Genomic DNA, 25,597 nt, shown 5'->3' with positions numbered 1-25,597 from the left:
TGCATTTTTTAGACTGGAGATTATAACCACTTTCCACTCCAATAAAAATAGAATATGTGGGTCTTTAGACTCATTGTGGCTGTTTAAAGAAGGGGGAAAGAAGCTTACTTGTAAGATCCTTGTTCGTATTAGACGTCTGAGTGTTCTCTGTGGGTCCACTCAGCTTCCTCTGTTTCATAGAAACCGACAGTAACAAATACAGAACAGTTTATTATCATAAGTACAGCTTTGGGCTCTTGTGTTTTATAGAGAATTTGTACACAGAGACAGGAAAATTAACTTATAGACGCACATACAATAAGCCTTAATGATGTAAAAGAAGTGTTACAGATTTGTCAAGTATTTATACTTGAAATAGAGCATGTGTGGGGGTAAGTGGCAAATATGAAAGTCCTCTCTCATTGTGACAAGTCCAAGGAGACTGGCAGAGACTGTGGGAGGATGAAGTTAATGAGCCCGTTACATTAGGCAGCCACCTCCAGGAGAGCAAGGGCTCTCCTGTATCCCTACACATGCTATGCAGGGGGCATTATATAAATATCTAGGCTCTCTCGTATGTTTGTCATGGTTCTCTCTAGAGCCACGGAACTTATGGAATGAATCTCCCTAAGGATATATATTTTTTTCTCTTGATATATTACATATATAGTCATATATATATGTATGATTTATTGGAAGACTTATAGGCTGCAGTCCAGCTAATCCAACAATGGGCAGCTGTGAATGGAAAGTCCAAGAATCTGGTAGTTGCTCAGTCCCACGAGGCTCGATGTCTCAGTTGATCTTCGGTTAATGCTGGGATCCAAAAGAAGTGGGCTCCCATGCCAGTGAAGGAATGGATGCGCTAGCAAGGTGAGGGCAAACAGGCAAAGAGCAAAAGATTCCTTCTTCTATGTCCTTATATCGGCTTCCAGTAGAAGGTGTGGCCTACAGTAAATCTGTGTCTTTCTGCCTCAAGATGTATGCCTTCCTACTAAGGTCTGGACTAGAAGTGGATTCGTCCACTTCAAACCAAGCCAAAAAATCTCTCACTGGGTGTGCCTCCTTTTTCGAATTGTAGTTCATTCTAGATGTAGTCAGGATGACTACCAAGACTAGTCATCACATCTTGTCTGAAACTTCATGAAAGGAGGCTTTCCTACCGTGCCTGAAGCTTTGGGTTCAATCTCTATCCCTGGAATACAAACAAAGCAAATCGATGTAAAACGTCTAAGTTGTTGGTTAAAGAAATAAAAGGTTAGGGTATAAAAAAAATCACAGTGGTACACACACACACACACACACACACACACACACACACACACACACACACAAGAACCAGACCGAAACAAAGAACCAAAGAAACCTGAAAGCAGAAGATGTTACCAGTCTTTTTGTCTGGGTATAAGGGTGATTTCATATTCTCTTTTACTTTCTGTGCTTGGTTGAGAAGTGACGTATACATGTGGCTTCTACAATAGAAAATAAATGGTTGAATGAAAAAAGAGAAAGAACATAGTAACTCCTTTAACAATCAAGATGTTTGAGAGACTTTTCTGGTTTATATGCCTACACTGGCAGAATGTAATCTTAAAGCATTGGATTGCTATTGTAGAAATATATATTCAGAGACCTCTGGTCAATGTGAGTTTTTGTAGTTAAGGTTGTATCCTAGCTTGCTTTTTTTTTTTTCTGTGATAAAACCTTGACCAAAGCAATGTGGGGAGGAAAGAGTTGACTTCCTCTTACAGCTCACAATCCATCAAGGAGCGGTGCTACAGCAGGAACTCAGGGAGGAGGCCATGGAGGAGAGCTGCTCACTAGCTTGTTGTCCATGGCTTGCCCAGCCTGCTGTATTATACAGCCCAGGACCACCAGCCCAGGGGTGGCACAGCTCACAGTAGGATGAGCTCCTGTATTAATCACCAACCAGGAAGATGTCCCCACAGGCCAATATGGTGGATGCATTTTCTCAATTGAGATTTCCTCTTTCTAGGTGACTCTAGATGTATCAAGTTGACAAACACTACTCTGTACAAGTTAACATTCTTATTGTTTTTCTCTTTCTGATGCTGGGATGGAACCCAGGTCCTCGTACCTGTTAGAAAAATGCTTCGTCACAGAGCCACACCCCTAGGCATAATATCAAGGTTAGCAGCAGCATGGTTTCCCATGAATCAACCACAATTAGTTTAACCAACATCCCATTCTCAGTCACGAACATGGTTTCTTAGCCTAGTGTAGACAATATTGTGACAAATGTTCCTACAGCAAAATGTTGTCTTCACAATCATTTCACCAAGTTCTTAAAAGGATTTATGGAATATCTATTAAATGAGACCGCTGCTTTAATTCAGGTAATAAAGAACATGTCTGTCCAATGCTTTCTAATTCGTTCAGGTGAGTTTGGATAAGAACGCTGAGTCTGTAACTTCAAGGCACATTCCTTAAACACATAATTGTTCAAGACCTATAGAAAAGGCAGCCACTCTTATTTGCTCCCTAAGAAGATTCGAGTAATCATGTTATGAAAGGGAATCAACTACCTCCCAACTCATCTGATAGGAAGTACACAGATGTAGAATCAACAGAGTGTAATGGCCACACCATGTAGGGCCCTTGCCCTCTAAATGAGTTCCTCTTTGTACCACAGAGGAGGTTATGTTCAGTTTTCTCTGCCAGTTCTACTCTATGCTGAGTCAGACTATGGACTGCAAGAACTTAAAAAGGATCTAGGGCCAGTAAGACGGCTCAGTCGGTTAGGGTGCTTGCTGCTAAGCCTGACCACCTGAGTTTGAGCCCTGGGACCCACATGGTGGATGGAGAGAATCAGCTCCTGCAGGGTGTCCTCTGACTTACATGTTTGTGCCGTGGCACAGGCATACCTTCTCATTGCCCCTCCACCGAATGAATGCATAAACCAGGAAATAAATAAATGTAATAAAAAGTGCGTTTTTGGGAATGTGCTTGTGCATTTTAATAGACAATTTATCAACATAAAGATATCTTCCAAAGTATAGCCCGCTGCATGCGTGACAATTTCTACAGGTACTGGAGAATCTGACCCCAAGGTAAGAAGTTGGAGGTGGATAATCCCAAGATTGATTTCAAACAGTCATATTGTGAGTGTGTGTGGTGTTTGAATTTATTGATTTTTCTTATGGATTTAGTGATTTCATGCAAATATTTTAAATGTTTTGTTTTTATTGTGTAGGCTTAGATTTTTCAAGACCTACTTTAATCAGGGTCCTTTAACTATTCAAATCCCTTCTAGATCACCTACTAGAGGTAGAAAGAAGAAAGGTTCATAGGAAACAGTGTTGTGGATCTGTTTAGAAGTAGCTCTTTGGGGGAGATTCTAATCTACATTGTCAGGAGATCAGCAGTTCGGTCCAAAACATAAAACTCGAATCAGAAGCAGTGGCTCCATCCCAGAAGAAACTACAAAGCTCCACCCAATTGGCATGCGTCCGCAGAAGCAGCAAGAAGCAGTTACTGCAAGAAGAAGAATACTGACCAGGAGACGATCTTTCTCTCTACAAAGTCATAACAAGCAAAGATCAGTGAAGACAAGCAGAGTGTCCCAAGGTGTACCAATGCAAGAGCACCATCACTGGAGACTGTGAGGTGTTGCAAGGGAAGCCAATGCTAGAGCGCTGTTCACTGTCTGCTAAGGTCTACTTATACTCTTTCCAAACATCATGAGTCCTCTCACGTGTCTGCCTCAGCGAAACATCCTCTCATAAGACAGCTTCCAGAAAAACACCACGTGACACCATTGAGTCTCCAAAGAAACCAGAAATTTCCACTCCATATTGTACAAGTTACGTAGCAGAGAAATTTACTTTTTCAATTATTGATATTCCTAGAGTTTAAATACTTTATCTTTCATCCCACAACACAGCCTCTAAAATTTTTCACGTGTAACGGATTGAAAAGTAGCAAGCATCGAGATGAAATTCAGCATTGAAAATAGTTGTTATCGGTGGAAATATCACCAATGTGTGTATTCTGGGACTCCAGGGATGCTCTAGCAGCACTGCTGAGCCCATGGGTGCTAGGCAACTAAAAACTGGGGAGTATTTCCTCCTCTGCACAGAGCTCTATTCCAGCCCAGGGAAGCATCCTTCTCTCCAGATGCTTGTTCAGGAGCCCTTCCTGCCACGGATGACTCTAGGACAGGTTGTCACACACAAACCATTCTTTGAGAATACCGACATCATTTTGCTGTTTCATAGGCGTTTAGCACTAGGCATCATCTACTCTACATGCTCCTCACCATGATTCAAGCAATCCCAATGAGTTAAAAGCAAAAAGCAAAAGTCTCCCTTTGTCTCTTCAACCATGTTTACATCATGGGGAATCTTCGTAAGCAGTTTAAGTGTATTACTTCCCAAATGGTCCCAGCTGCACCCAGTTACTTTCCTAGTTGCTGTGATAAAATACTGACAGAAGCCACTTAAGAGAGGGGAGGTTTATTTTGGTGCCTGGCTCAGGGGAAACATTCTGTAGTGGTCGGGGAGCCATGGCGGTCAGCTCCGTCCCTGGTGGTAGGAACATGTTGTAACCAGGGATTGTTATGTGGCGCTGGAAAGAAAGCAGAGAGCTGAACTATAAGCAGAGTAGACTACGGCCCTCCAAAACTGTCCCCCACCCCGGCTAGGACCTTCCTTCTAAATGTTCTACAATATTCCAAGACAGTATGAGGAGCAAGTATGCAAATTCATGGCATTATGGAGGGTCTCTCGTGTTCAACCCACAGCAAATTCAGGGATATGAAGCAAAACATCTACACACGTATTCATGGCTTTAATGTGACACAGATGGGTGCATGCTGCATATGCTGTGTTATGACCTGCTTTTGTACTAACGTGTCCACTACGGATAGCTTGCAACATAGGCATATCAGTTCGTAGAACCCGCTTCTCTTTTTCCTTCCTTCATTTATCTATGAGGTACGGCGAATGAATCCAGAGCCTCACGTGTTCTAGCAAGAGCTTTATCATGGAACTGTACTCCTCGATTTTATTTTGAGGCAGAGTCTCATTAAATTGCTCCACTCTGGTCTCTTGACCCTCTTGCCTCCACCTCTGGGGCAACAGATCCATGTGTGCACCCCCATGTTTGGTTGTGCTTCCCCTTTCTAAGTAGCTATATGAAATTACATTATATGATAAACTTATTATTATTGTTATTATTATTTACCAATTCCTATTCGATAGACATTTGCAAGCTTTGCAAGTCACGATATTTTAAAGGAAGCAGATCTTATCCCAGAAAGATGCTTCCTGCTGCCAAAAGGCAGTCTGCCCTCTATGGAAATAAGCAACTCTCGGTTCACACAATTAGAAGGTGTGTGATGTGTGAATGCCTCCTTCTCTTCCCCATTCAGCCTGATGAGAGCCGGAACAGCAGCATCAGCATATGTTCCCACTGTTCACTTAGGGCCTCCTCTTTCACAGGAGCCTCTTCTCTTCCCCAGAGAGGGTGGCTGCTGAGGCGCTGCCTCGCTGTGCAAGCCAGTGCCGCTGTGTGAATCTGACACACCTGTTCCCCAGACACAGAGGAGCAGTTGAAATCCGTTTCTTGGGAGCCTCTCAACTGAATGCCAGTCCCAAGCCTTACCCTAGCGCACACCTCCGTTTTCAGACTAAGAAAATGCAAGGTCATGGTTAATACACATATGCACAGTCACATACATGCGTGTAACATATTATTTGCTCTTATGCACAATCACAGGCACACATAGGCACAGCCGTGGACACAAACTCTCACACAGAGTCATTTTTGTCAATAAAGACAAGGGGCTCACTGAGTGCTTGTTCTTATGCTGGGAGAGGGATAGATAGTAGGACTGCAAAGCCCTTAAGCCCAGTCCTAGCCAGTTGGCTCTAGCCCTGGTAGCCAGCATTGGCTTAGGGGAGCTACTCCATGCCAGCTGATCCCTCCAAATACCTTCCTCTGCCCTTTCCCATGACAACCTTCTTAGAGTTGGGGCAGCTGATAAATAGAAGGGCCACATCTGGTATAGAGTGTGCTCCCTGGCCACTTCCTGCCATCTCCTGTGCTGGAGGCTTAAGAGCCTACTTCTTCCAGATCAGTGGAAGGTTTAACATGGAAAGGAGCACCACATCTGGTTGAATTCAGCTCAAGGTTGCTTAAACATCTACTCCGTGCAGGGGTTTTGACACAGTGGCCCTTGGGCTGTTTTCAGGTCTGTGTTTTCCCAGGGCTGCATTTCAGACACAGCCAAACTGCTCTGGCTAGCAGAACACCCTCTGTCATCACTGCAGTCTCCCCAGACCATGGAGCACAAGGAGCTAGAAACAACACACGGAGGGAAGGCAGGCTCTAAAGGTGGTGGCTAGCACCTTCCGATATCTCAAAAGCCAGCGTTAGATGTGGTGTCTGGACGTCTTCTTCATCTCTTTCTTTTATTTCTCCTTCCAGAGAAGGAAGACAGTATAGGAAAACAATTTTCTCTGGCCCTCACTGTCTTGGCAAGTGCAGTGCTGTTTGCAAGGTACTGGGTCGTGGTGTCTAGGAAGCATGAAGGGTGGGACTTTAGGAGAAAGAGATTTCAGCCCAACAGCTGTTCCAGCTAATGTGTGTTGTGTCTCACAACCCTGAACATCTTCCTGTAGCCACTTGCAGTCACATAAGGAAGGAGGTTAACACAAGGGGGGATTCAGTCAATTAACCAATCGATGAGTAGTGATCACTGCTAGGAAAAGAGATGAAGGCATCTAAGAGCACCACTATGTGCATACTTCTATTTTACCTGAGACTTTCAAAGCTCTCTCTATAATGGCTCCTTTACAGAAACTCAAGTTACAGAGAAGCAACCTCCGGCCATTCAGAAGGAAGGGGAACCCGGCAGAGGACATCATAGCTGCAAAGGCCTCAGGAGACAGTAAGCCTGGCTTTCCCGAGGAGCACCAAGTAGCCTGGTTGGATCACAGTAAGCATGGGATGATGGAGAGAAAGCTGGGTGAGGAGCCAAGGCCCTCAAGTGCATTTTGATTTAATGCAGAAGGCATAGAAGGATTTTGACCTTGGGGTCTGATTTTTCTTTTCTAAAGAGATGGTGTTTCTAGGTGCGAAAGGAGAAGCAATCAATCGAGAAGGAGTTTAAGGATGAGACTGTAGTGTGCTGGACCAGGTGGCAGTAGGGGGAAGATAATGGCTTCTGTGTGGCCCTGTGTTCAATTGTGATGGGGAAGCAGGAAGCTGGGCTTCAACTGAGGACCCAGCAGCATCATTGGTCAGTGAGGCAGCCTTAGAACCTGTGTGGGAAAAGACTGTCTGTGTCCTCAGGATGGAGACAATAAAGGTTTATTGCATTTCTGTGTGTATGCTCGTTTGTGTGTGTGTGTGTGTGTGTGTGTGTGTGTGTGTGTCTTCGTGTGTCACAGAATACACTGGGAGGTCAAAAGACAACTTTCAAGAGTCAGTTCTTTCCTTCTACCCTACGAGTTCGGGGGGCAGGGGGACATTGAACTTGGATCATCAGGATTGGTAGTAAAGGCCTTTACATGCTGAGCCATCTGTTGAGGGCCCAGGATTTTTAAGTCTTTCTCACTTAATAAATGTAAGATAAAGTCCCAAAAGAGGAAATGCTGGGTCGAAAGTTCACTAAAGCATTTGATGTTCTGTTCCTTCAAACAGTGTGCACCTCCATTAGTCCCACCAAAACTTTTTAGCTGGGATCAGTGTTCCTTTCCAGCCTATAAAGTTACACAGCTCTGCCCAGATAAACACTATACCCACTTGCCACACTGGACTGAAATTCCCATTGTGGCCTTCTTTAAGTCAGATTAAAAAAAAAAAAAGATCAATGATGCTTGATCTGATGATATTGAAAAAGTTAATAAAAAATTATGTTATTGTAATAATAATAAGAGGTATTCCACCATGTGGAAAGCTCATGCAGGATTAAATGCAAGGTGTAATGGCCAGTCCACATTTGTGCCTCTGGGTATACTAACCACAAGTGCCAAAGTCATGTGCAAACCTACCCAGGTGGGCTGGAAAAGGGATTCGGAACAAGCAAGCTTGGTTGCTGCTGAGAAAGTGATTTTTTTTTTAAAGTGAGAAACAAACAGAAATCCACTTACCAAACAAACAAAAATCTCTTGGTAAGGATCAAAGCCACCATTCTTCAGTTAACACAGAAGTGGATTGGGTTTCTTAAAACCACGTGCAAGCTCTTTTGTATTTATATATTAATAGATAAAGCAATTTAAGCTCTGCATCATTCCAGAAGTTCTAAGTGTAATTCTTTCCCCTCCTTGAATGTCCAGTGGGACATTTCAAAATCCTTAAGGGACAGGACAACTTTTGCGTGTGACTTGTCCCACTTCCACATACTCAATGCCCTCCTAACCTCAAGGTATGGTGACAAATATAGGGGTCTTACTTGCTCGAGAGCTCAGGTGTGGGGTGGGGTGGGATGTAGTGGGATGTCTGAAGCTCTCCTCCACAAATGCTTTCTCTGGGATCTGCCTGGAGTTCCTTAGACTTGGAACATGTGAGTATTTTACAGCCTCCACTTTGCCATCTCACTAGCAGTTCATTGTTGCAGTACCCGGTGCAAGCTAGGTAGCAGGCAGGGCTGGTGCTCTGGTCAGCGAGTGATGATCTCATCTGGCTAGACTCTGTGCTACAGCTGAGAGCAGTGTGTCGAAGTGCCTGCTTCCGGGGGTAAAGAGCACGATCCAACCCCTCCATGTTGCATTTGACACAGAAGTTACTGTGGCTGTTCAGAGCACTCTGAACTGATACCACGGAACCTTCCTTTAACTGGCTGTGGTCTTTGGACTGGTCACTAAGCCCTTTTGAGTTTCATGATACCTGTTAATGAGAATACACACCCGGATCTCTTTCTTCAGGGAATGTTAGAATGATGAAAAGGGATAGAATACTTGAATGGCAACTTCCCAAATTGTTAATAGACTTGGAGATATTTTAAATAATTTTTGAGCGAGTAGGAAATACTGTATCCATCTTAAATGTAAATGTATCAGACCGTTTTGTTTAATCTCAAAATCCTTTCTCTGGGTTAAGATCTCTAGCTGCCCTACAACCACTGTGGAGTCCACCTGTGCCAGGTGGCATGAATAGTGACTTAACCACCAACTGTGGTCATGGCCTTGGTGCCCTCACCTGGCTGCTTCTGACTAAGTCCTATCATTTTGCTGTGTCAATCTCTCATCAGTTAAGGGCACAAGACTAATCAGGACGTACATAACGTGTCTATTTTTTTCTTCACACACACTATTGTTGATCCTCTGTCAAAGTGCATAAATATATATTTCTCTTTATTGCTTTCGGAGAAAGGCCTGGTCTACAAATCCCAGGAGGGGAGCGTGTCTGGTTGGTTCACCTCCAGCACCCACTGCATGCCCTGTGTGACCAAGATGCTTGGCTATTACTGACTGAATGGATGAGTGTAGGAGAAAGGCTGTTAGCTACAGACACCAGGGAGGGGACAATAACCGTACGAATCAGGGCTAGTATGTATTCATTTATTCATTCATTCAAGCATCTTTATTTAGGAAACCCTTGCATTCTGGCAAGAAAATTAATTTTCTCCGAGCCCCCAGTTTGAGTGTCAAAGCCATATGGACCATTCGCCCCCGGGGTCAGGCTGTGCTTGGTTCGGTTAGGAAAGGGCTGGCATGAGTTCATAGGCTGGAGGTGTGCTCAGAAGCAGAGAATTCATTAGAACTAGTTAGTCATCCATGGAGACACTGCCGGTGGGCGGGCGGGGTGCACTTGGAGCTCCGCTGGTGGGCCCATTCCTGGTGCTGCTTTCCTAGGTAGGTGTATGACTGGCCTTAAGCCCACGAAAGCTGGGGTCTGCCAGTACTCAGAAAAAGACCTGGTAAAGAGCCCCTCACATCCAACTCAGTAATCCGAACCATTCACTGCCAAGATAACTTTTCCAGAGACTGCTGTGAGGGAGAGCGGGGCTGGATCCTAGCCGGATACTACCCAGTGGAAGCCAGAGCCTACCCTTATTCTGCAACAGAGAGCAGAGAACTGGGGTACAGGGTATCAGGGAAAAAAAAACCCTATAGATCCCAGAGGCGGAAATACATGCACATAAGGAGAACCGAGGCGGCGGGGGCGCGTTAGACTAGGCGAGGTCAGGAGCGCACGACTGCCCAGTTCGTCCGAGTTTGCTTCGCCAGGCGAGGATGACTCAGCCTCACTCGGGTCTTTACCGCCAGCCCGCGCGAGGGCTCCACAAAGTTCCTAGTCACACCCTAGGGCTTGTACGGGGATGGGGACAAGGCTTTTCTAAGGGTGGTGGCCTTGGTGAAAACGATCTCCTGGGACTTCCCCTGCGGGTATCTAGAAGCCTCCCCTGGGCTCAGCTGCCTCCTCCCTGGCTGGGGCTGGTGTGCGGAACCTCCCGGCTCCGAGCAATCTGACCCCCCTCCACCCTCTCCCCCCGCATACCCCCGCAGAATGAAGGGTGTCTGCGGGTCAGGCTGGACTCCCCGATGCCTTTGCTTCCCTTCCCGCCCCAGCCACCGGGCACCTGGGTGCACCGCGTAAGCAGTGCGGACCCCGAGCTTCAGTAGGCTCCGAAGCACCCCAGCCCGTGGTCCCGAGCGCCAGCGGTGGCTGTGCGGCCGCCCGGTGCCGCGCTGTAACTGCAGCGCCACCCTCCGCGCTTTCCACCAGTCGCCGCGGCCGCGGAGCAGCGATGGGCGGCCACGCCGCGGTGCACTCCTAGTCCCCGACCCCCTATCCTATCCCCAGCCCGGTCCATCGCTATAGGAGCAGGTCCACTGCCACCTTCGCCGCCCGCTGGCCTCTTCTACACTTCTGCCTCTTTCCAAGGAGCCCTGAGGGGAACAGGGAGGGTGTCCGGCCATCTCTAGGCTCCTTAGCCTCCCACCCCAACACCCCTAACCAGTCCCTAGGGCTCTTGACCAGATCAACCACTGGCAAAGTGTGGAGCATCGGGGCCCTTGGCCTCGCTCCTGAACCCCCCCACCCCCCACTCCGCTCCGGTCGCCAGGGCCTGGGGACCGCCCGGGGCCACCCGAGAGTCGCGCCCGTGGCGGCGGACTGCGGAGTTGTAAAGAACTCAGCGGCCGCAGTGGGCCGGGCGAGGCGCGAGCCGTGGCGGCCAAGGACACTGGAGTTTGCGAGTCTCCGCCCGCGAGGCGCCTCCCGCCCTCCCGCCGCGGCTCGCCGGACTCCCCGGGGCCGCCGAGGCGGGGCCGGGCAGCTGCCGCGGCAAGAGGCGCGTCTCGCTCCCTCCTCCCGCGCCTGCCTCCTCCCCAGTGCTCCCTCCCGCCTCCTCTCCGCCCTCCCCTCCCCCCCAACCCCGCTCCTTTTTTCCCTGCTCCCCAAGTGAGCCCGGCGCGCGAGAGGCAGGAGGGGCGGCGCGCGGCGGAGCAGGCAGCCCAGCGCGCTCGCCCACCGCCCGCCCGGCGCAGCTCTCCGCGGCCGCTCCAGTCGCCGCCGCTGCCGCCGCCGCCAGGATGGCCGGGCCGGGCTCGCTGTGCTGCGCGTCCCGGGGGGCCTCGGCGCTCCTAGCCACCGCGCTTCTCTACGCCGCGCTGGGGGACGTGGTGCGCTCCGAGCAGCAGATCCCGCTCTCCGTGTAAGTGCCTGGTGTTGGGACTCCCGGGGAGGGGCCGCTAGCGCCCTAGAGAGACCCGGGGCGCCCAAGTTTGGGAGCCTGCAGGTGCGGTTGGGTAGGACCCGCATCGGGTGCGGGCCTCGCCTCTTGCACCTGTCTCCCAGCCTCAGCACCCAGTGGCGGGAGACTAGGGTGGGACCTTCTCACCCTTTCCCTGGGGCTGGGGAGTAAGACCTGGAGAGGTTCACCTCAAGTGACAGCGCCAAGTTGAGAGCCTGTTTACCCACTGCAACTTCCACGGGCCGTTTAATGGTCCCCTTTTCTGATACCTTGGCATCCTACTTTTCCGGGAAGCGGGGAGGGGGATGGGTGGATTTCTTCAGAGTAGTATTTTCCAGATGATGCTCATTTTAGGTGTTTAAGTAAGCAGACAATTGTTTCTCTGAAAGCTCGTTGGTCTTAGAGAGCCAGGGAGACTTTACACCTTCTGAACTCAGGTGACCCCAACCCCGACCCCTTCCCACGCTGCTGCGCTCTGTACCTTGTTGTTGGTGGTTTGTAAGAGAGAGCTTTTTCTATCTTTCTTTTTTCCTTTAATGTTCTATCGCCCCGGTCTTTCAGCCACAGCCTGGTGTGTGCGCGTGTGTGACGGTGACACGGTGACACTGGTATTACATTTCTTCCCCCTGCTTCTTTCTCCCCATAGAGTGAAGCTCTGGGCCTCCGCTTTTGGTGGGGAGATAAAATCCATTGCTGCCAAGTACTCGGGTTCCCAGCTTCTGCAAAAGGTAAGGTTTCTGTGGTGACAGACAGCGATGATTTTTCTAGCACAGAAAATGGAGGCAGATTTAGTTTTTCCAAACAAACGTGAGCCCAGAGCTGCATCAGTTATCAGAGTAGTCTCTGATCTCCGCTTCTTGGCATTGTGCTGTGCAGTGACTTCTCCCTACCAACTGGTTATTTTTAGATGACACTTGATTCCAAACACAAAGAAAGGCAGGATACTCACTCGCACTGTCCTGGCTGGGGCTTGGAAACTGTGTTTGCACGGCTCTTCTCGCAGTTGTCGGTGTCTCAGTGCGAGAGCAGATGCTTCCCTGGCCAAAAGATGCTAACTTCTTCCAAGGGGCAGCATCAGCGTCTGTTCACCGAGCCTCCACCTTGCACGGGAGTCATAGGGTTCAGTGTATCGGAGAGATACCAGCGGCATTGTTTGTCATCCCTGCAGCCCTACGATCCCATTATTCCCCAATCATCTAGACTCAGGGCTGGGGTGCATTACATCATTATAGATAAGGTGAATGGATGTGGTTATCTTTCCACTCAGCTGCACTGCCGGGTAATAAGCTAGGAGAGTGGCCCACAAACTTAAGAAATGGCTCTGTGTCCATATATTTCTGTAAAGTAATGAGAATGGAGAATTGATTATTAGGCTGCTATCAGAAGCTGCATCAATTTTAATTCAAATAGGCAGCATCGTGCTTAAAATTACATCTTGAGATATATGGCCCCCTTCCTCCTCCTTAAGATAAAGAATGAGCTGGGGGTGGGTTGGGGGTGGAGATCGGTGTGGGTGAGAAGAATCGCAAGTTAGTAGATGAACCAAATTAATCCAGGTATTCTTCTGACAATAGAAAATAAGATTGGCCTTTAGGGGACAATTCTTCGAGAATGGGTATAAACAGCCTAAATTGTTAAGTTAACTTTTAAGCATTTTAAAATGTGTTTTTTTTTTTTTTGGGCCAATGTGCCATATGTGTTGTACGCATGCTGCCTGGTAACCAAGTCCATATTTTATTTATGGCATTCCATTTCAGAGAGTAGCATTTCGCGGCGTTACGTGAAACTGTTTGCCGCACAAAAATTCAAATATTATAATAAGGCGTCCTCCAATGATAGGATGGCACAGTCTGCTAGATAAAAAAAATGTCAGGCACCGAATCCTTGAAGCCATGGGGAAGATGTCACCTTTAGTATTGGGATGGAGCTCTCTGAAATTTGGTAAAACTTGGCCTGCCTCAGTGGAAGACAGCCATTGACATACCTGCAAAGAATGGCCTTTCTCCCTGGCATTCTCTTAATTCGGTCCAGCCTTGCCTGCACTCTGGCTTTTTGCCTGCTTGTCAGATGTTTTATGTGACACGTTCCGGACTGTGACACAGCCTGCGTATTTTGCCTGTGCTTTGAATTCTGAGACGCCCCGACTGTGGGCATATTGTAAAACTTTAAAGAAATATTTCTCATCTATATGTTGTAGTTGTAGAAGTTCCAAAAGAACCACTCCCCCGCCTTTTTTTGGTCTTGTTTGTACTCAGATAGTGTCTAGTTCACATTTTGGGGGGAACACAAGAGATAAATTTGTCCTCTCCTGGAAGTTTGCACACACACATGCGTGCTGCACAGATCCCATCAACCCTATTATTGGTTATTGTATAATAGCAAATTGGCCATGGCTAAGATGCTTCTCACCGGCATAGTGCCCGATACTGAATCCGCCAGGCTTGCTCTGCCCTTGCCGAGTCGCAGCTTGGCAACTGTGTAATTATTTCCAGCTGTTTAGTGCTTTGTTACCCTTCCTTGCTGCTGTTTGGCCTTTGTAACTAATTCAAGGGGAAGGTGAATTGGTGCTTTCGGTTAGAGTCCAGGGTGGGTATCTGCTCTAGTCCTAGGGTTTGTCGTCTTTCACAGTGCATTCTTTAACTGAGTGACCGGGAGGGTGGGTAAGCTGATTTATGGAGCATTTTTGAGAAACCTTTGTGCCACACCGGAATCTCCCAAATGTGACTGTATTCTTTGTAATGGTGAAGAACATTGGTTCAGAGAGTTCAGCAGGAATGTGAAGAGTTTGGGATGTTGGAGATAAAGCAGCACTTGGGAGAGCAAGGATGCTGTCACCCTCCCGGCTATTTTCAAGTTTCTGGCCACTTGCATTAGGACGTTATCTCCTTAAATCAAAACAGCACGCATCTATCCATCACATCTCTGTATCTTAACAGTTGGAGTACTTTGAAAATGAGTTAAAAGATTCAATTGGAAAAATGTGCTAACACTGTATTAGGGGATTTCACGGGTGACAATCCTGGGTTGCATAATAGACTGTAATTACATTCGTAAGGTGAGGGCATTTACTTTTTGTTCTCAGTTAACAAAAAAAATATACCATGTGCTATGATATAATTTTATGTATTTATGTAGTTTTCTAACTGGGACTTCATATTATGAATTGAAATAGCATGTTCGTTTTTAGAATGGAAGTCTGTCCGTCTTTCTTTTCTCCCTTCCTTCCTTCCTTCCTTCCTTCCTTCCTTCCTTCCTTCCTTCCTTCTTTCCCTCCTTCCCTCCTTCCTTTCTTTCTCCTTTTCTCTTTTGATCTAGGGCCTAAACTTCACAAAGCAATTACTGTGACTATAAATGAAATAAGAGTTGGCCACCTACTTTGAGGTGTTTGGAGACTGGGAGATCTGCCACTTTGGCTTTGTTAGGTAATGTGACTTGCAGTGGACTCAAGTAAACACTCATGGCTAACGCTGTGGTTCACCGCCCTACAGAATCCGTGTCCTCGGCTGGCTGTTCCTATGCTTGGTGACCGCCGTTCCCCCTGACATAGCTTAGGATCCTATAGTACGTCTTCTCTGAGGGCTGGCTCTCTTAGTTTCTTCTTTTTGCCCTAGTTGAACATGGGAGTAGCAATCCATCCATTTCGTTTGCAGCAGGCGCTTATAATGTACAGGGAGCCAGGCATTTTTTTTTTTTTTAATTTTGTGTGTTTGGGCTGCAGAGTGGGAAGGCAGGAGTGAGTCCTGAGCAGTTTTTGGGGTGTTAGATGCTCTCTAAAGTCAATGGGCGGTGTGCTTCTGTGTGCCTGTCTGTCAGCTGTTTCCTTCACTGGCAGATACTGTGGGGCTTCCCATTCTCCTCAGTTTTTAATTAACTTCCTATTTGACATATTCATGCCAGTTTTCAGCCGCCCAGTCTTGCTTCATTTTCCCCAAAGAATGTGCTTTGTCTGGGTTCTTTCCAGGAGGGAGGAGTACTTTGGTCACCTCCCTATCCTGGGATTCACTGACAAGTGTTCTAATAGGTCTGAGGACCTGGCTGTTAAACACAAAGACATCACACCGTTAATATTTGCAATAAAAGTCACTAAACCGGCCTGATTTTCATCCCCTCCTCCTCGGGGGGTATTTCCTCCGAAGCTGAGTTTTTTCATTTTGTTTTGACTTGCATCCAGGGGAATATTGGGGTCAAGTGATGTTTTCCAGAATTGAGATGGTGAACATGGGTAATATGTGCTTCTGCCATTACCATCCACAAAGCACACACAGCTACCCTGGACACATCCTGCAGCACTCACCAGGCCATTTGATTCTTGAGATGCACAGGCAGGCTTTTGTGCTATCAACTATTTATTGAGATGGCTTTGATACATAAACTTGATGTCTCTCTCTGTAGGACAGAGCCAGCAAAGCAAAAGGCTGGTTCCCTTAGCCGTCTTTACAGTTATGACTTTTCATCAATGTGGAAATCAATGGACTTTTTAATAATTAACAAAGAACATTTGTGAATTGTGGATGGGGGTGGTGGTGGTGATGGTCCGTGCTGTGCTGCCCTGAGGAAGCACATCCCTACAGATCATGAAGGAGGCTCTGCTCTTGTAGAATGAAGACAGCTACCTGCCGTCCCCCAGGATACACAGTTAGCCTGTGTTACTGAGGTACGTTCAGATGGGTAGACTTTCTTCTTTTATATTATCTTTTAAAGTCTTGACATTTCTGAAGTGACAGTTCCCAACCTTTCTGGCTTATCACTGGTCTCATTAGTCCTGTCACCAGGATACATGTTTGATAGGTGTCTGAACTCTTTTTATTTTCTTTTTTTCTTTTTTTCGGAGCTGGGGGCCGAACCCAGGGCCTTGCACTTGCTAGGCAAGCGTTCTACCACTGAGCTAAATCCCCAACCCGTGTCTGAACTCTTAATGCCCACATGGTCCCTTGATAAGTTCCTCTACAAACCTATGGTTTATTGTTTTTCTTTTCTTTTTTCTCCTGCCCCCTTTCCTAAGATTTCTGCTCTGTCAGAGATACCCTGCTTTCTTTCTGGAACTGCTGTAGCCTGTGCTACTCAAGGAGATTTGCATATGTTTATTGAAATTAAGGGGCTGGAAATATGAAAGAAATTCTTGTTGGGGGCCAACTTCGGGTTTCCCTGGCAGTTGTGAGTTTTGATCCGTTAACAGGGTGATCTCTTTCTCGTATTAGTTAATAAAGGGCCGTGGTTGTTACACCACCAGTTTGTTTTGGGGCAGACACACATGAATATCAAATCATCCACTGGTTATGAACCCTCTCAGGCATGGACAAGCGCAATTAGCCTTTTCAGTTTTCGATGAAGATTGTCACTGTGTGGTAGGAGCCACGGAAACCTAAGAAGCCACCATCTCTGTGAACTCAGGACCTTTATCCAATTTCATATCTTCATTTTGCAGCGCACATCCGTGGGAGTGCAAATTTGGGACTTCAGACTCTGTTTTTGATTGATCTCCACTGGTACATGGTGCTCCCACATAAGACAGCCAATAAATGACGAAGTGTGCTGAGCTTGCACATCTCATGTGAGCAGGATCCTTTGTCTCAGGGTTGTCATTAATCCAGATTTGCCATCACCGAAGCCAACAAACGGGCCTTTTCTTTATCGGCACACACACGGTCTGTCAGGGTCCCCCACCTCCGGAAACAGCAGCACCAGAGAAAATGGCCCCGGAGCAGAGACTTACAGGGTCTTTGAAGTGTAGGATGTTAGCGGGTGTAAGTTGCTTAAGATGCTGTGATTTGACTTAGAGGTTTTGTTGTGTCTGAGACCATGGAAGAAATCAAATAGATGCCATCAAGTGCCAGTCTATGAATTAGCATATGAGACGTCACTTTCTTTTAATGCCATTTTTACGTGAAGAGTTAATGGCCTCTGTACCATTCACAGAGAGAGATTTCTGGAACCTGGCTCTGACGACCTCGATGACCCTTCTGTTCTCCTCAGTCCATTAAACAGAATGTACCTTTTCTTTCAAGGAAAGGGGACAGGCGGTGAGGAAGAAGAGCAGCTATATTCCTCAGGCTTTCCTGAGTGTATAGCCATCAGCAGACTCTGAAGTAGACTCACTGTGCCCTTGCAAAACAATGGCCGGTGCTTGGAGTCACCCTCAGTGCCTTGGGCAGCTGTGAAGTGGATGTATTGTGGGATGGTCTGCATGCCAAACCAGCAGAAAATTATCATACAGATAAACTTTGAAAAAAAACACAGTGACTTTGAAAAAAAACATGACAAGTTTTTGTTTGCCTTGAGAACACCTGTGAAGTGTTCGTTGGGCCGTTTAAACGAGGCATTGCATTCTGGGATCTGTAATAAACGCATCTGTTAGATAGCTTCTCACTTACCCCAGATCGGGATTATGAGAACAAACAACTCAGGGGCCAAACCATGTGTTTCAAGGATGTATTGGAAAAGAAAGGCTTCTCTCTCGGCAAGGGATGGACGGCCACCTCGCATACTTCAGGACCTTAATCTTGACACCAGTCGTTGGAAGATGGTCAATCCTCTCGAGGTTAGCAGAGCTTTGTGTAGCTAAATAGTCCAGACAAGCGAGCTGAGCAGAGCCATAAATGCTGTGAGTTCATACCACAGACCGCTGGTCATGCTTTTTAGGGGGAGCAATGTCCAGTCAATATAGGGGACTGCACCCGTCATTACCATCATAGCTACTGAGTTTGCGCCCGTACAACAAGGTGGATGCTGCTCGCACAGAGGATGCTTGACGATGCCGGCTGATGGAGAGGCTCACGAAACAGAGCAAACCAGGATGCTGGTATAGAACCAAGTGACTGCAGTTCATCCGGCAGGGATTGGGCTAGTATATAGGATGGTGTATACAGCTGGCTAGTATACAGGATGGTGTATACAGCTGGAGTATACAGGATGGTGTATATAGCTGACTAGTATACAGGATGGTGTATACAGCTGGCTAGTATATAGGATGGTGTATATAGCTGGCTAGTATACAGGATGGTGTATATAGCTGGCTAGCATATAGGATGGTGTATACAGCTGGCTAGTATACAGGATGGTGTATACAGCTGGAGTATACAGGATGGTGTATATGGCTGACTAGTATACAGGATGGTGTATATAACTGGCTAGTATATAGGATGGTGTATACAGCTGGCTAGTATACAGGATGGTGTATACAGCTGGAGTATACAGGATGGTGTATATGGCTGACTAGTATACAGGATGGTGTATATAACTGGCTAGTATATAGGATGGTGTATACAGCTGGCTAGTATACAGGATGGTGTATATAACTGGCTAGTATATAGGATGGTGTATACAGCTGGCTATTATATAGGATGGTGTATGTAGCTGGCTAGTATACAGGATGGTGTATATAGCTGGCTAGTATATAGGATGGTGTATATAGCTGGCTAGTATACAGGATGGTGTATACAGCTGGCTAGTATATAGGATGGTGTATATAGCTGGCTAGTATACAGGATGGTGTATATAGCTGGCTAGTATACAGGATGGTGTATATAGCTGGCTAGTATATAGGATGGTGTATACAGCTGGCTAGCATATAGGATGGTGTATATAGCTGGCTAGTATACAGGATGGTGTATATAGCTGGCTAGTATATAGGATGGTGTATATAGCTGGCTAGTATACAGGATGGTGTATATAGCTGGCTAGCATACAGGATGGTGTATATAGCTGGCTAGTATATAGGATGGTGTATACAGCTGGCTAGCATATAGGATGGTGTATACAGCTGGCTAGCATATAGGATGGTGTATACAGCTGGCTAGTATACAGGATGGTGCATACAGCTGGAATGTGAGGGACTGCTGAGAACAGAAACAGCTGTGTAGTTTTCAGGGTCTGTTTGTTGGTCACAAAATGCAGAGTGTTAAAGTGCTGAACCAGGTCTGGGGTCTACGGGTCCCTGCTTAGCCTTCTGTGGGACAAGATGTCTTCATTCCGGCTTGCTGGTTTTCTTCCCAGACATCTTATCCTCAGTCTCATTGGTTACGAGATTTCCTTTGCCCATCCTCATTCCATCGATGAGCTTGGAGCATCTGCAGATTCTCACCCCTTAGAGATGTCCTCTTGAAAGCAAGGCCACTGGCCTACGAGTTTTGTCTGCTTCTCTTCTCTGTCTTTCCCGAGGAGCCCTGGGCAAGCGGCTTAATCTAATAGAAGAAGGGTGCATTAGCTCTGCGGTCTCTATCCCAGGTCCTGTGATAATCAACTCAGGGTCTTTCCATTCAAGCCTTCCAACAAGCGGGACATGGTGTCCGACCTGTAATCCCAGCACTGGGGAAGCTGGACAAGAGAATTGTGGGCTTGAGGCTACTCAGTGACCTCTCTCGAAAACACCAACAGCAGATCTCTCATTAAGCAGATAGGGCAGGGCTTACAGTTCGGCCCGTTTCACAGATCACTAGCTGAGGCTTGCAAAAGCTAAGCAGCCTCTTCCAGTAGCTGAACTGGGTTTTCAGGGTCTGCGCATCTGGCCGCATACTTTAAGTGATCTTTTGAAAACCCAAGTTGCTCTCGGAGGAAGAAAGTTACTAATACCTGGATTTCTCTAGCATGGAGTGCTTGGGAGACGAGATATGATGACATCTGGAAATCGCTTCGGAAATCATTCGAACCAGGATAATGACTGAGAGGACAGTCTTGGAATCATAACAACTTAGATTTGCAGTCCATATCTCCATTTCCTATCTGGGTCACCTTGTGGTATGATAGTTCGGAACCGGTACCTTTACGTTGGAAAGGGTGCCAACATGGCCCTTGGAATGAGCTATGCAAAGTGCTTAGCACAGATCAAACGCTCCCTCCTGGCAGTGACTTCTGGTGGGCGTCATGGGTTGCATCATGCAAACAAAGCTCTTCATGTCATCCTTGCTGAGCACTCTGGGGCCTGGGTCCCTCGATACCCGTGGGTTCAGGAGTGAACGGGGGGCATGGGTTGGTAATTGAGGACCTTGGAGGAAGGCGATCCACTGGGTAGCTGACAAGGGACCAGTGCCACAGGCCAGAGGGGTGTAGCTACTACAGTACAGTTCCTGTATGAATGAGTATAATCCAGCTCCCTTCTTCCTTGACAGGAGAAGGTGTCCGTCCACTGGAGTCTGTCAGCCATGGTCTGCTTTGCTTTCTGGGCAGTGGATCAGGCTGAAGAAGTAGCTGCTTCTGAGAGAGAGAGAGAGAGAGAGAGAGAGAGAGAGAGAGAGAGAGAGAGAGAGAGAGAGAGAGAGAGAGAAGAGAGGCATAGACAAAAAGAGAGACTGATTCATAAGTCATAGGAAGACGCAAAGCCTCCCAGCTATTTACCTTGCTACAGTATGTGTACCACAGCCACAGCGATACCTCTTAACTCTATGTCCCCTTGGACTACATGCCAACACGGGTAATAGCAGAACACTTCCTGCTAGGACACTATTTTCTGCTGGCCTTTGGAAAGTCCAAACTTTCCCCAGGGTCTTCTTGGAGAACGGTGGTGGAGACCAACAGGAGGTGGGCAGGGGTATTAGAGAGGTGAAGCAGTGTGTGAGGGTAGCCATCTGTCACCCCCCCGCAGGAAGCCAGGGCACCTGGTGTTCCTTAGCTCTTCCTGCTGTCCCTGTCCTTCCCAGTGCTTGCTTGGCAGCCCTGCTGTTGTGTTTTGGCCTTGAGCATCTGCAATCCTGCTCTGTGTCCTTAAAGAGGTTAAATGAGCACAACTTGCTACCTCTCCCTGGTTACTGGTGCCTTGAAGTCTTGGAGGTGGGATTTCCTATAGTAACCAAGAACCTTTCCAAACTGCTCTCCCGGCAATTTTATTGGTGGTTGGGACCCACGCTGAGGTCAAGCCGCCTTACCTTGCAGGGTGGATTCGTGCTACACCAGATGCGAGCGGTTGCCAAGGGAGGGCGGCAGAGCTAAGATGGTGGTTGGCGGGGGCAACATGCATCTAGGCTGCTCTGGCACCACCTTCGTCTAGGAGAAAGAGCAACTTGTAATGGTCTCAGCCATGACCGGAAGACTCGACTGTCTTCAAAACCCAGGGGGCATCTTCACTGACAACTCCGGCCAGCCACTCGTCTCCCTAAGTTTGTTCCGTGTGTGTGACTATTTTCCTAAGACTTTGGGCTCATGTTTTCAGAAGAAGTGAAGGGAATACGTGGTTTGTGGAGCCCCCCAAATCTAGATCCAAATCTGGACCCACCCGTGCTCTTAGCAAACTTTGAATTTCTGTCTTAATTTTCCTCCCCTATCACCAGCTCTCCTTCTGTCCCTCCCCACTCCTCCTTTTCAAAATAGCTTGCAGCGTTTTGGGACACGGCCTCACAACAGCCCTGGCTGGCCTGGAGTGTCTCTTTCCTTATCATCCTGAGTGCTGGAATTATGGGTGTGCCACCACACTGGGCTACTTCTTAATTTTCTGACAGCTAATTCCTGGCTCTCAGGAGGATATCAGGCATCTATATCTGGTTCTAGATTTCTAACATGGTGAGCTAGGGATGACTGAGGAGGGATTTTTCTTTTCTTTTTTATTTTTTTTGTCTGTTTGCTTTTACATTTATTTGTTTTAGGGGTGAACTGTGCTACATTGTCACCGATCCGCTCAGCTTAGGTTTTGATTCATGTATCATAAAACAGCACACACATGGGTAGATGATTAGGCTCAGAGGTTAAGCATGCTTGCAGAGGCGTGAGTTCAATTCCCAGCACAGGTCTCAGGTGTCTTAGAGCTCCTCCAGCTCCAGGGATCTGATGCCTGCTTCTTGCCTCCCTGGGCACTCACACGCATGTTCTCATACTCACTGCCCCCCATACATACACAAATAATGCAAGTGTCTGTGACATCAGGCTCTGAGGATGATGGGATTGTGTGACCCTTAGCAGGTCTGAAAATCGCTACGTGGCCTAAGAAGCCTGTGTGTGTGTGTGTGTGTGTGTGTGTGTGTGTGTGTGTGTGTGTGTACTCTATCATGTCTATGTCCTGCTTTGTTATTAGTGAAGAACAAGAGACAGACTTGAAATTATTGTCCCTTTGACCCTGTGGTGGTAACTGCAAGGCAATGTGTCATGCACGTTAATGGATAGAGGCCTAGTGACCAAGAGGCACAATTAGTATACATTCTTGAGAAGGGCCGTTTTTGTTTTCTTGCCCAAACTCTCCCACTCTTGTCCTTTGCATGGTAAAAGTAGGGAGCTGTGGAGTTAAAGTCCGTTCTTGCTGTGACATTGTCCAATTCTCTAAACAAGGCACACACTGGCTATGTAGGGCAAGTGTTTCGCTCCTTGTGCCTATGTCATCCACAGCATTTTCCCACTGTTTTGGTTGAAGCAGAGGTCGAGAAACATCTAAAGAACAAGAGATGCGGGAGGTTGTAAATCTACTGGAGGCAGGTAGTTTCCAGCCATGAGTCCTAGCACACGGCTGTGCACTCCGCCTACCAGGGGTTTCCATTATCGGTGGGCCGCCTATTGGAATGGTGCGGATGAGCCGTATGCAGACAGCTCAATGGCCATACACTTTGGTCTCCCCAGATATAAGTGCCACCCATTTGCCTTCTGGGAGAGCAGAGCTGAAGTTTAAATATCCTTTCTTAGTGTTGGCCTGGTTTGTCCCAGCAGGGATGCTTGTCATTTGGTTTTACACAGAAACCAGACAGTGAATCAAATGGAATAGACCAACCTCACCACTAAAAGGCAGCAAACCGGGGCCTTTGGGTTTGGATGTAGGTGTGTTTGATAGTCACTGGCTATTTTCTTTTCCTAAAGGAATTTTGGTAATTAATTACCACCCTTCCTCCAGTTCTGTTCCCAAGCTTACATATTGCAGAATATCAAGAATGTTGGTCACTCCGAAAGAAGACGTAATTCTCTTTACGGACTGTTCGCAGCCCATTTATCTTTGGAGAACGGCTGAGAATAAACGTTACCCAGCACAGAAGTTCCAGAACTATGGAGCCATAGCTGGATTTTCTACTTGAGGAGCAAGCTTTGCATTTTCCCCCCCTATATCTGAAAATAAATGCCTTAAGACTGGTAGGAAATATAGAGAGACTTAGAAAGAAATCAGGGGATTGAGTTAAAAAATCTGGGTTTAAGAGAAGGAGTTCGTCTTGGGAACAGACATCCATACAGAGCTGAGCGTCCGTCTGAGCCAGCCATTCTGGTTGGGGTCTAGATGGCTCTGCTTGGGAGTCAACGTGAGTCAGTTGCTGGACCTCACTGTTCCTGCCTAGCAAATAGAATTAGAGGTACTTAGCTTCTAGGGCAGAACTGAGAGGTCTAAGTAAGATGCATGCAGGATGCCTGGAAATAAGGAAGTGTTCATAAATAGTGAGGCTGTTTCCATCAGTGTTACTATTCCCAAGGCATAGCTTCCACAGGCCAAGCTCTGGCTGCTGAGAGGCCAGCTGATGGCAAGGCTCTGGGGGTACTGTTTGCAGACTGTCACCAAGCTGGATGCCATTGAACTCTACCAGGGGCTCCGAGGAGGCAGCACGAATGATGAGATTGGCAGCGTATTTGTGGTTTGTGCTGTCGTGTCTATTTAAACACCGTTATCCTCGAGGTATAATACCATCTCTGTTAGAGATGCACAAACAGAGACGGAAAATGTAGCTGTGTTCAACAGCTGTGCTCAACAGCTAGGCTTTGGGCCTTGCTTAGAGAACGGTGTGGGGTCAGAGGGAAGCTTTGGAGCATTTCCTAGGGCCAGCCATCCGCCACTTGCTTGGTCTTCGTACATACTTAACTCATAAAGGTTGCAGTATCTTCCCAGCTGCACTCACTGTCTTGTTTCTTGGAAGTCTTGCCATTCTCTTGTATAACAAGGAATTTAAAGGAAACTGGAAGGGAAGGAGAGAACGGTGCTCAGATCTCCGCCTTTCAGTAGCTCTTTCTTCTGTTGTCTTCTACTTCCTTCTGAGGGTCAGCCATCCCCCTACCCTGCATCTGAGAATTCAGTTGACTTTGTTAAACTTTCCGCCCTGGGTATTCATAGTGCTGTTGGGTGGTACTGTAGAATAGCCAGCTTGGACTCTGAGGCCCTGGGGCCAGACAGTTCTGACTTTGAGGTCCAGCTTGACCCGTCTTACCTTCTCATTGACGACGTAGGTTCCAGTTCCACAGTGAGCTCATGACAGAGTCACACAATAGAGGTCACACCGAGTCGGTCCCTGGGAAGCATCTAGTCAATTTTTGTTCCTCGGTTAATGGGTTACTAACAATAGGGCCCCATTAGTTGTCTCTGTTTCCTGGATGTTTGCTGTGTTCCTGTCTGGTTTTTTTTTTTTTTTTTTTGTTCATTTGTTTTTCTTTTCTTTCAGTGAAGCCTCCTCTTCTTCTTCCTCCTCCTCTTCCTCCCCTTCATCCTCTCCCTCCTCCTCCCCCTCTTCCTCTTCTTCCTCCTCCTTCTCTTCTTCCTGAACAGTTGTCAGCCACCTTGAAGGCCACGGCCCTTTGACCCCCAGGGTCAGCTTCATTTTGGGTGGAATGAGTCTGGCTAATTCTTCCATGCCCCTGGCAGGTCTGGTGCTGTGTGATATTCAGAGGCCACCTTATCTCCTGAATCTTGATAATCGGGGAGCAATGAGTGGGAGCTTGCTTCCCGAGGTTAGGCTTGCCCTTTCTGACCTGAGAGAGGGTTCTCTTTTGGCACCTGGCCTAGAGCTGCTTTCGGGATGGGATTCAGAATTTTTATCGTGGCATGCATCAGTGTTTGTATAAACAAAGGAAGACATAGCTAGCCCAGCCTCTTCCTCGTCCTTGCGAGCTAGTGATGCGTAGAGCGCCGTGCTGTTGGGCACTGGCAGAGGTTGAAGAGCTTCTGCCACTTTCCCCATTTACCGTCCAGTGCCCAGTTTCTGAGCGCCAGTGTTAGGCTATTGGATACCGCAAAATCTGGAGGCTGATCTGTCTGGGGGAGAATATGTAGCTCTGAAGCCCCGTGGGCAGGTC

General features: G+C 47.3%; 1 protein-coding gene across 5 annotated transcripts in view; it reads left to right on the top strand.

The window, feature by feature from the left end:
• The first annotated feature begins 11,350 nt into the window (after positions 1-11,350).
• Cacna2d3 (calcium voltage-gated channel auxiliary subunit alpha2delta 3) overlaps positions 11,351-25,597 on the top strand; it is an 823,841-nt gene continuing 809,594 nt past the window's right edge. For 3 of the 5 annotated variants that reach the window (XR_015639382.1, XM_087588099.1, XM_087588098.1), the window contains exons 1-2: positions 11,351-11,605; positions 12,291-12,372. Coding sequence is in view for 4 of the 5 variants with exons in the window: in XM_087588099.1 (XP_087444225.1) it covers positions 11,484-11,605; positions 12,291-12,372 (204 nt within the window). In the remaining variant the exon portion in view is untranslated. 5 annotated transcript variants of the gene reach the window in all.

This window comes from Rattus norvegicus, chromosome 16 (assembly GCF_021556685.1).
Source record: "Rattus norvegicus strain SHRSP/BbbUtx chromosome 16, alternate assembly SHRSP_T2T, whole genome shotgun sequence".
Lineage (NCBI taxonomy): Eukaryota > Metazoa > Chordata > Mammalia > Rodentia > Muridae > Rattus > Rattus norvegicus.
Note: the sequence above shows the minus strand (reverse complement) of the source record. Positions and strands in the feature narration are given on the sequence as shown.